Below are 11,074 nucleotides of genomic sequence, written 5' to 3'. Positions count from 1 at the left end.
TCTTTATTAAATGCAAAATATTATAATGGAATGAAATGGTTGAAGTTTTGAAATACATAGACGTTAGGAAATCCAAAATCATTAGATTTCACAGTCAAATAAACTTCCCTGTGAAGTATTCAGTCTTTGAAACGCCATGTCCTCAGGCTGCCAGACCTCATAGCCCCCTTCAGAGGGCCTTCAGAGGGTGGGGGGCAAACATAAATCATGGGATCATCAGAGGAAGGAGAGGCATCAACAGTATCTCCAGGATTCTGGGATTATTCCTAGACTCTCAGTGACTCTCTAGGATTTTTACGGAAATCCAGATCTAGATATGTGTAGTTATTCTCAATATGCAATTAGGGCCAAATTCTACTCAGTTCAGTGGGAGTCGGATTGGACCTTGAGCTGACATGCTCATTATCTATGCAGAGATCTAGTAAATGTACTTTGTAAGGGTGAGGTAATACTTCTTTCCTTAGCCATGAAGCACCTGTTTAGCCCCTCTATGGCTGAGACTACAGGGCATATACTGTTATAGGTGAATACTATGTTCATGTTGTGCTGGGGTTAAGGTCATTTCTTTGCTGGAATCACATAGATGAAATTTGTGCCCCAAAGTGAATTCTGATGGGAAAGTTACAAGCCATTGAAAGGGCTTATAGTGAAATTACTACTTCAACTATAGTATGTACATGAAGCTACTGAATAATACTCTGGTCATACTGACTGCGTCATCCAAAAATAAATTTTGGTACAAGTAAATGTATATCAGAGCAATAGAAAATCAGTCAGTGACTGACTTAATCTATGTCACCCCCTATGGTTTGCTTTATCCAGAGAAGATGTTTCTTCGTAAGACGAGCGTAGACACCAGGGTATTGAGGAGTACCACACTTCTTTGCCTTGCCAAAGGAGGTGATGCCTTTCAATTCACCATTACATATCAAAGGACCACCAGAATCCCCCTAAAGAAGAGGAAGACAAACTTTACATCAGAATTTACAAAGATTTGAAAACACACTGCTAATTAAACTGGTGTGTGTGTGTGTGTGTGTGTGTGTGTGTGTGTGAACAAGGTCTGCGGAAAGTTTTTAGAAATTAATTCTTACTTCTATTGATCTTTCCTAAGAATCTGTGTTCTGTATTTAAAAAAAAGAAAAGAAAAGGTTTGAATCTGATCCATTCATTTGTGAATGAAATAGAGAATAAATCTAATTTAGTAGTAATGAACATGTACTTTTTTTAATAATCTGAAACAAACTGGAAACTTTGTCCTTTGAATGCAGAAAGTTTCTGGAAATAATTAGTAAATCTAATCAAAAAGTAAAACTTCTAATTTGGTTGGAAAATTAATTATCTAGTAATGTACTTGTCGGGATGTGTATAAAACAGGTAGTACAGTGTGTTAACCATTTTATTGCTGGACAGAAAGGCTTCTATGACAATGGAGAATTGGACAAAACCTTTGAAATCATAAATAAATCAAGCCATAATATACTAGACAAATTTGCCAAGAGGTGTGATTTCCCCTCATGCCCCCAGTGTAGATAAATGGATGGAATATTCTGCAGCAGACAAGGGTTAATTCTTTGTCTTTTTCTACTCTTTCTCCTGATTTAGATTATAAGTAAAGTGGATTTGAAGATCTATGTTAGGAATTTTGATAATGCCCATCAAAGTAGTATCTCCTCTCCTGATCCTTCAAGCCCTCATTGGCACTACTCATGTGATTAACGTTATAAATTTCTAAAGTATATTCAGGATCAGAGACTAAGTGGTCATAAACTAAATCAGACTTTGTTAAATCCTGAAAATGCATTACCTAAACTAGGATCAATTTAGTGTTTAAATATGATGTAGAATAAATTTTTTAGACTTTCTCAGATATTTTTAGAACAACAGGCTTGGATCATTCCTGATGATGGACTGTATGAGAGAAAGATGCAGGACATGAAACGAAGGCACGTGTGTTACTTGTTAATGCATTGTAAGGTATAAGCCATTACTTCTGGATAGGCTGGACAACCTCCTTTTTGAACTCACCAAATGAACATGGGTGTTCCTTTACTGTATTAGAAATGAAATGATACAAGGCCCTGAAATGACTCATGAGAAATATAAGCAGGACTTGGGTCTTGACTCTGCTTCCATTGAAGTCAGTGAGAGTTATACAAATGACTTTAATAATAGCAGAATCAGACAATTGGGGCCACATCTTGTAAGATCTTGAGCAACTTTTGTAGACTGTTTTTGAGTGCCCTCAACTCTTCAGAGGAGGGTACTGACTGCTCCACAGGACTGGCCTAGGGACCTCAATGCAAACTTGTACTTATTTTCTGTTGGAGTGCAAGCATATTAAGTTCTTAATTATTAAATGAGTGTCTCTGCATTAAATTTTATGGTACCCCATTGCTTTTACTATTAGAAGTTATAAGGCTAGTTGTGAGCTAGTGGGGTGGGATCTGCAGTGGGTACTCATTTATTACCTGCCAGAGAATGTGAGTACTAACGTTTTTGTAAAAGTCAACTCTTTGATGGATTATTCCACTTATAGCAAAAAAAATGATATAATATTTATCCTGACCAATTACATATTTAAACATTTTAAAAATATGGCTGTTTATGTATAGCTATCACCACTTGATATGGCTGAAATTTGCTTTATCAGTTGACTTATGTACATATGAAATGTATTAGATCATGTAAAGCCTGTTCCAAAGCTCAGTGGAGTCAATGGGAGTCTTTCCATTGATTTCAGTGGCTTTTAGAATAGACCCATGTAGGTTAATCTGAATTACCCTTGTAAAGACTGGTCATTTCCACTGTTCTTTTTCCACTAAGATATAAATATAAAATATTTTCCTCTTTTATCTTCTCCGAAAAGCATAAAAGTCCAGTGGCCCTCAAGATAGTTTACAAATCAGAAGCTTTGATTTTAAGTCTTGGGAAATCAGATCAGCATAGTCCTTTATAACTCTCAGACATACTTAGTACACTTGATTTGCAGCTGAACTAAAGACCTGAGCACTCTGATGGGCCCATCATACCTATTTTTCTACATTTGATTTCTAAGGACCTCTAGATGGGTACAACCAGTATATCTACTTACATCACATGAGTCTTTTCCTCCTTTCTCATCGCCAGCACACACCATGTTCATTGTTATCATGGGGTTATAATTATAGTGATTCTGATCATTGCAGATTCTTCTGTCGATGATGGTGATGTTGACTTCCCTCAGGATATCAGAAAGTTTACGCTCTTGATTCTTAATTATTCCCCATCCTGCTACTTGGCACTTTGTTCCTGGTTTGGGATCAGTGTCTGTGTTAGGTAGCTTAATGATTTTCACAGCTTTATTAATTTTTGCTCTCTGTTGAAGCTATTGGATAATAAGAAGACATGGTTATTGCAGGCGTAGCTGGTAGTAACCCCTATCTTTAAGTTGCTCAATACTCTCCATTATGATTATGAAGTATTTTTGTGACCTTTTCTTTGAGAAGCTCTCAGACCTTTGGTAATCAGCAGCAGAATACTCTTGAGCTAGGGAAGTGCCTTTCATTTGCCCCATGAGATTTCATTCAGCTTTCCAAAAGATACTATGGAAAATCATAATTTCTCTTCTCCAGCTTATGGTCGTCAGAAAATTTTGGGCAACTTGCCAAAATAGCTGAACACAGGAACATTCCAAAGTGCTGGAGTTATGCCTCTGCCAAAGCAGCAACAACCACTGTATTGGGAACATCTGGGAGTAGGGATGGTCAAAAATTTCCATTGAAACTGTTTTTTGACAGAAAATTGGGTTTTCATTTAAAAAATTTTGTGTGAATGTGTCTGCTTTCTGCAGAAATTTCTGTTTAATTGAAAAACTAAAAAACGAAATATTGTGGCTAAACCCAGGTATATTTCTATTTAGAATGACTTTGCAGTGCCTCATGGGAACTATGGGTTGGGAGTTTTATGCTCCAAATCTCTTCTATGGGCTGGGCTTTCTGGCTGGCCTACATTTCACATGATGCATCATGGCCAAGGACTCCTATGATTCACCTTCTTCCGATACCAAAATGGGAGAAAGTGATACATTATGGCAGATGGAAGTAGAAATGACCACATCTGAGGTGGAAGTCAAACTCAAACAGCTAAATGGGACCAAACTGGGGCCCCTGGATAATCTCCATCCAAGAATATTAAAGGAACTGGCACATGAAATTGAAAGCCCAACAGCAAGGATTTTTAATGAATCTGTAAACGTGGGGGTTGTACCCTATGACTGGAGAATTACTAATATAGTACTTATTTTTAAGAAAGAGAAAAAAAAAGTGATCTGGGAAACTACAGGCCTTGTTAGTTTGACCTCAACTGCATGCAAGGTCTTGGAACAAATTTTGAAAGAGAAAGTCATTAAGGACATAGAGGTAAATGGTAATTGGGATAAAATACAGCATGGTTTTACAAAAGGTAGATCTTGCCAGATCAACCTGATCTCCTTCTTTGAGAGGATAACTGAAATTTTAGACAAAGGAAATGCAGTAGATCTAATCTACCTGAATTTCAGTAAGACATTTGATACAGTTCTACATGGGAAAGTATTAGTTAAATTGGACACTATGGGGTGTAATATGAAAATTGAAAGATGAATAAGGAACTGGTTAAAGAGGAGACTACAACGGGTCATACTGAAAGGTGGACCGTCAGGCTGGAGGGAGATTACTAGTGGAGTTCCTCAGGTATCGGTCTTGTAACCAATCTTATTTTACATTTTTATTAATGACTTTGGCACAAAAAGTGGGAGTATGTTAATAAAATTTACAGATGACAGAAAGCTGGGAGGTATTGCCAATATGGAAGAGTACAGAATATCATACAAGAAGATCTGGATGACCTTGAAAACTGGAGTAATAGAAATAGGATGACATTTCAATAGTGCAAAGTGCAAGGCCATGCATTTAGGGACTAACAACAAGAATTTTTGCTATGAAAAAAGGCTAATACAGTCTTAGGATGTATCAGGTGAGATATTTCCAGCAGAGACAGGGAGTGTTCATACCACTATACAAGGCACTGGTGAGATCTCATCTGGAATACTGCGTGCAATTCTGGTCACCCATGTTTAAGATAGATTAATTCATACTGGAACAGGCACAGAGAAGGGCTACTACGGATAATCAGAGGAATGGAAAACCTGTCATATGAGAGGAGACTCAAAGAATTGGCTTGTTTAGCCTAACCAAAAGAAGGCTGAGGGGAGATACGATTGCTCTCTATAAATATATCAGAGATAAATATATCAGAGAGATAAATACCTGGGGGGAGGGAGAGTTATTTAAGTGACATGCTAATGTTGACACAAGAACAAATGGATATAAACTGGCCATCGACAAGTTTGGACTTGCAATTCGATGAAGGTTGGTTTCTAACCATCGGAGGAGTGAAGTTCTGGAACAACCTTCCAAGGGGAGTACTGGGGGCAAAAAAGCTAACAGGCATCAAGACTGAGCTTGATAAGCTTATGGAGGGGATGATATGATGAGACTGCCTACAGTGGCATGTAGCCAATCTGTGACTCCTAGTAGCTAATATTTCCAATGGCTGGACGCTAGATGGGGAGGGAGCTGAGTTACTACAGAAATTTTTTTTCCAGGTATCTGGCTGGTGGGTCTTGCCCACATACTCAGGGACTCATTGAGCACCATATTTGGACTTGGGAAGGAATTTTCCCCTGGGACAGATTGGCAGTTTTTTGCCTTCCTCTGCAGCATGGGGTATGGATCACTTATGGGTTTAAACTGGTGTAAATGGTGGATTCTCTGAAACTTGAAGTCTTTGAATCATGACTTGAGACTTCAGTAACTCAGCCAGAGGTTAGGGGTCTACTACTGGAGTGGGTGGGCAAGGTTCTGTGGCCTCCAATGTGGCAAGACTAGATGATCATGATGGTTCCTTCTGGTCTTAAAGTCTAGGAGTATATCAGAGAGCTATTGGAGAGCTAGTCCTATAGAGGAGAATGGGAGCATAAAGCCCCTGAACTAGAACTCCCATGAGGGACCACAATGCCATTTTGAATAGCAATATTTTGGTTTTTGGCTGAACATTTTTGCCAAAAAATTGAACATTTTAATAGAAAATTCAGATTAGTGTTGGAGCAGTCAGAGGGCAGGGAACAGGGGGATTGAATGGGGGCAAGGGTCGGGGGGGCAGTCAGAAAGGAGCAGGGGTTGGATGGGGCGGTGGGGGGCAGTTAGGGGCAGGGATTCCAGGGACAGTCAGGGGACAGAGAGAAGGGGTGGTTGGATGGGGTAGGAGTCCCGGGGTGCCATCAGGAATGAGAGAAGGTGTTGGATGGGGTGGTAAGGGGCAGTCAGGGGACAGGGAAGGGGGGTGGATAGGGCATGGGTGGGAGGGGCTGTCAAGGAAAATGGGGGGGTTGGATGGGACAGGAGTCAGGGGGGGCATGACCCCTCATGGGGTGAGGAGGAGGGAACCGGTTGTTAATATTTTGGCAGCTCATCACTGCCTGTAGCTCATGTGGTAGCAATCTATACCACAGAGCTCAAGATTCAGGGGTTTAGCCCTACTGTTGCATGATAGAGGGTCTTTCGTAGCTGAATAGAACAATACATACTTTTGTTTTTTTCCTTTAAAAAAACCTAGGAAACTATAGATACCCCCCTTCCCTCCCCCCCAAAAAAAACTACATTAAAAGAATGTTATTTAGATTGCAAAGTCAAGTGCTTGAAATTTAGGAAATGGCAGATTTACAGTTGCTCATGAATTTTATTATCACATAGTCTTTAATTATATGATGATACAGTATTTTTTTTCCACTAGACCCCTGCCTCATTCATGGGAATGGTGCACTATCGGGCAACTGTAAGTTGAGCTTTTCCTAATTTCCTAAATAACAATCTTTTAATGGATTTTTAAAAAATCTAATGTATAGCTTCAGAGAAGTCAAAATATTAAATGGAGTCAGATATTTGACTAACAACACTCTCTATAACATTAGATTATGTAAGACTTTGCACAATATCTATTTAACATATTCAGATGTCATGTATAGGATATTATGTGCACAAAGATATTTTCTACAGGCAGTGCTCCTTATAAGAAGTCAGAAGTCTGTACAGGAAGTTTGGGAAAGTATAAAATGACAAATGAGTGTATGAATAACAAAGTCAGAAATATTATATAACTAAAGATTTTTGTCTGGAGTCTTTCTAAGGCAGGGGGCATGGCATCAAATATCCATACAGGATAGAAAGTTGCATATTCTTATAATTATGTTTAATAAAAATTCCATACCTGGAGAAGCATAATGTCATTTTCTTTTGTCTGATTATTAAAGCATGGGAAGCTAATTGGTCTTGCAATCTTCAACCTCTGTTGTTCTTTCTCTTTCTTTGAAAGTGAATGAGCTCCAAGAACAACTGTGCTTCTTCTATCACTGAAAAGAACAACATAGTTAACTATATTAATCATACAAAACTATACATGTGTTCAGTAGTGTTCATTTCTAGAAGGTACTATACTCTCTTGCTGATAAATACACTGCTGTAAGTTAAATAATAAGAAACAGCACATTGTTATAATTCATAATTATAAATAATTAAATGAGCTAAAATCATACAGCCATATCTGTACCTATATGAATTTCACAGGGTCTTGGAGAGGTTTCAGATACAAACCTGTCCCTACAGTTTTGGTTCTGGGATTGATACAAAGGTGGAAGAGATCTATTTTCTGGGTTCAGTTTGTTTGCATCAGAAATGTGATGAGGACTGCTATTCTGGGAACAGAAATCTTATAAAAACTGACCTTTATGTGATTTATGCCATTTTGGGCTGAAATCTCATGAGAAGAACTAATGAAATCTGTAAAAAGCAACAAAGAGTCCTGCTGTGGCACCTTATAGACTAATAGATGTATTGGAGCATGAGCTTTCGTGGGTGAATACCCACTTCATTGGATGCATGTGATGAAATCTGGATGCTGTTTGATCTGAAATCAAATCGGAATGGTTCTAGGTAGCCTGTCACTCAGGAGAGAGGTTGACTCACAAGCTAAATTATTAAGGCCACCCAGAGGCAACAGGTTTGTATAATTTTTGATGATGCCCAGAATGGGTCCAAGTCCCACCCGCCCCCTCACCTGCCTAAGGTTCTGGGAGGGAGTTTGGGTGCAGGAGGGGTGCAGGCTCTGGGAGGGAGTTTGGGTGCAGGAGTGGTGTGGACTGTGGGAGGGAGTTTGGATGCTGGCTCTGGGCTGGGACAGGGGGTTGGAGTGCAGGCGGCGGAGAGGGGTGTGGGCTCTGGGAGGGAGTTTGGGTGCGGGATCTGGACTGGGACAGGGGGTTGGAGCGTGGGAGAGGGTGAAGGGTGTGGCGCTTAGCTCGGGCAGCTCTGGAAAGCGACCCGCACACCCCTCTGGCAGTGGCTCCTAGGCTGGGGGGGGGGCGGGGGAGTCTCCGCGCACCGCTGCCCTCAGGCACTGTCCCAGTAGTTCCCCTTGGCTGCAGTTTCCAGCCAATGGGAGCTGCGGAGTCGGCGCTTGGGGCAGGGGCAGTGCACGGAGACCACCTTCCCACCCCTGGGGCCGTAGGACCATTCTGGCCACTTCTGGGAGTGGTGCAGAGCGAGGCCAAGCAGGAAGCCACCTTAGCCCTGCTGTGCTGCTGCTTGTGGCGGTGGTGGCTGGAGGCACCCAGGCCTTTTTAAATCCCCCAGGGGTGGAAGGCGGGGTTGAGAGACATTCTGGGGGTGGCAAGTGGGGCCAGGGGAGAGACCTGGCCCCAAACATTGGTGAAGCCGGGCCCCCAGGCCCTGAATAATCCTGGAGCATGGGCACCATGGGCCCATATAACTTGCCACTCCGACCCTAGCTGCAAAGAGTTTGTTCATCCTCACCTTTATTTGTTTATGTTGCTATTTCACAATGTTAATTCATAAAGAAAATAATGTAATTAATAAATATATAAATTAATACATAAATTAAAGAGCTATTTTAGTATACCCTCAGGTAGTGAACTAACTTCATCTTATTCAATGAAATGACGCAAATTTCATTTCACTTTTGTGGGCAGCTATTTTGGATTGTTTTGAACTTTGTTCAGCAAAATTGTGATTGACTAAGAAAAGAGTCAATAAGTCTTTCCTTGAGTTAACTGCTGCTATTCTATGCCTGCGTCCAAAGAGTAGTTAACAAAATATCTCTGCATATAGATTGAAGGTTAGCGCACTTTATTATGGCCTTTGTTATTCACGAAAGTGTTGAAATGGAGACCACAATTGCTTGATTGCCAATGTAAATGTTAAAATGTAATAATAAGATTAGAATCCCAATTACACTAGCTATACAAAATATAAGAGAGATAAATTTTCATGCATCAGGAGATAAGCTACTAATTGCCTGGAGTTGGAAGAAACCCTCACCAGCATATTATTGCATAATTATCTATTATGACAGAATACCAGACTAAATGGAACATTAGTTTTATTTGTTACGGCAATTTCTAAAGCATGCTAGATCTACAGTATCAAGCATTAGCTTTGATTCATACTGGGTGTTATTTACTTTTCTGTTAAACTAGTAAGAACATTCTATGAGAGAGAAATCTTTAGAAGAACTTACATTTTACAATGGGCTGCTGTTAACACCCAGTTCTCTTTGATCAAAGCTCCTCCACAATATTCTTTCCCTTTGATTAGGGCCATATATGGTCTTGAATGTGGAGCCACTGCATACCCTCCAATGATGTCCACACATGAATCTAAAAATAAAAATAAATCAGGCTGCACACAGTTGGTATAATATATAATGTAAAATAATTCCATTCATAGAGAAAGGGTTAGAGTAATTATACAATATAAATATATGCACAGACTTACAGTGCTGGATGTAGCTGTATTAGGGGTGGGATTTTTAAAAGGGGTCTGTGTTGGTCTAAATCTGCTTCCATTGAGTTCAATGGGAACAGCATTAGGCCAACCCTGATTTTGAAAATCCCACCCTAAAATACTAATGGTCTTGTGGAGCTTTACTTGCCTGAGCTGCAGTTGTTTCCATTGCTAGGTTCATCAGCTTTCATTATGCCAAAGAACCCTGGATCTGACACTGTCTAAACATTATGCAGTATATTTATAAGTATACTCTGAAAAAGTGGATACACAATTCACTACATAATCAGATAAAGCGTTAAATGAACAATATTTTTTTCAAAAAAGGTTGGAAATGAAGCAATTTATGCCAATTACAGCATCATTTCTGATGGACTTTTCTGACTCCTGGATAGATATACATCTTTTGAGAAGGGGAACCAGGCAAGGTTAATATCACTCTTCTAGACTCCAGTTGCCTCCCCTCTCTGCAGGTTGAGTTAAGATTTTCCCTTCATATGTTATTTTTAGATTTGTCATAGACCTAACTTTTGCAATCAATGGAAAATAAATAAAAATGTTTTCTTTCTCTTACTTACTGATAACTTCATTATTTCAATATATCTTATCAATATATTTCATTATTTCAATACATCTTGCTCTACACACATCATGAATTACAGCACTTACCTCCAGGAATTACCAGGAGAATAATGGTAGCAGAAGCAGACAACGTGAAGAGAAGCCCCATTATTGCTGCAGTGTGTTCTTGCATAATAAGTGCCTAATATATATTGAAAATGAAAAGGATGTGGGTTTTTTCTCTTAAGGACATCTGACATTCTGTAACTGTGAAACAAGAAAAAAACCACAATATAACTTCTATGACGTCTTGAGGAAGATGTCATTTCTAGGCACAGCACCTGTATCATGTAATTGATGAGACATGAAGCTAGGAGTCCCTGAACAGGGCTGGCCAGAAAAAAAGTTTAGAATTCATCAAATTGGCATTTGCTGACAAAAAATGTTTGGTTAAAAATTTCCTCCACCTCTGCCTCTGAGGTCAAATTCCAGGCCCAATATTAGCTCACTGTGTGTCCTTGGGTTAGTCACTTAACCTTGCAAGCCACTGAATATCAGTTTTCTCATGTTTAAAATACCTCACTAAAGTGCAATGTGCTAGTGGGCTTAGACTTGCGCATTTCTGGAAAATGTAA

At 39.6% G+C, this 11,074-nt stretch overlaps 1 protein-coding gene across 1 annotated transcript; it reads right to left on the bottom strand.

Moving 5' to 3' along the window:
* Positions 1-10,697, bottom strand: LOC123373048 (granzyme A-like). Its single transcript, XM_045021792.1, has 5 exons — positions 10,548-10,697; positions 9,613-9,751; positions 7,288-7,429; positions 3,095-3,367; positions 1-950 (listed from the first exon to the last, which is right to left on the bottom strand). Exons 1-5 carry the CDS (start codon positions 10,630-10,632, stop codon positions 786-788), a joined length of 804 nt encoding a protein of 267 aa, XP_044877727.1. The 5' UTR covers positions 10,633-10,697; the 3' UTR covers positions 1-785.
* Positions 10,698-11,074: the final 377 nt, after the last annotated feature.

This window comes from Mauremys mutica, chromosome 6 (genome assembly GCF_020497125.1).
Source record: "Mauremys mutica isolate MM-2020 ecotype Southern chromosome 6, ASM2049712v1, whole genome shotgun sequence".
Lineage (NCBI taxonomy): Eukaryota > Metazoa > Chordata > Testudines > Geoemydidae > Mauremys > Mauremys mutica.
Note: the sequence above shows the minus strand (reverse complement) of the source record. Positions and strands in the feature narration are given on the sequence as shown.

Bases quoted from the DNA above. Each gene is read 5' to 3' on its own strand.
- LOC123373048 (XM_045021792.1), bottom strand. From the start codon at position 10,632: ATGCAAGAACACACTGCAGCAATAATGGGGCTTCTCTTCACGTTGTCT. The intron at 9,752-10,547 runs GTAAGTGCTGTA...TTTTATTTTTAG, and splicing joins TCTCCTGGTAATTCCTGGAG to ATTCATGTGTGGACATCATT. The intron at 951-3,094 runs GTAAGTAGATAT...CCTCTTCTTTAG, and splicing joins GAGGAAAAGACTCATGTGAT to GGGGATTCTGGTGGTCCTTT.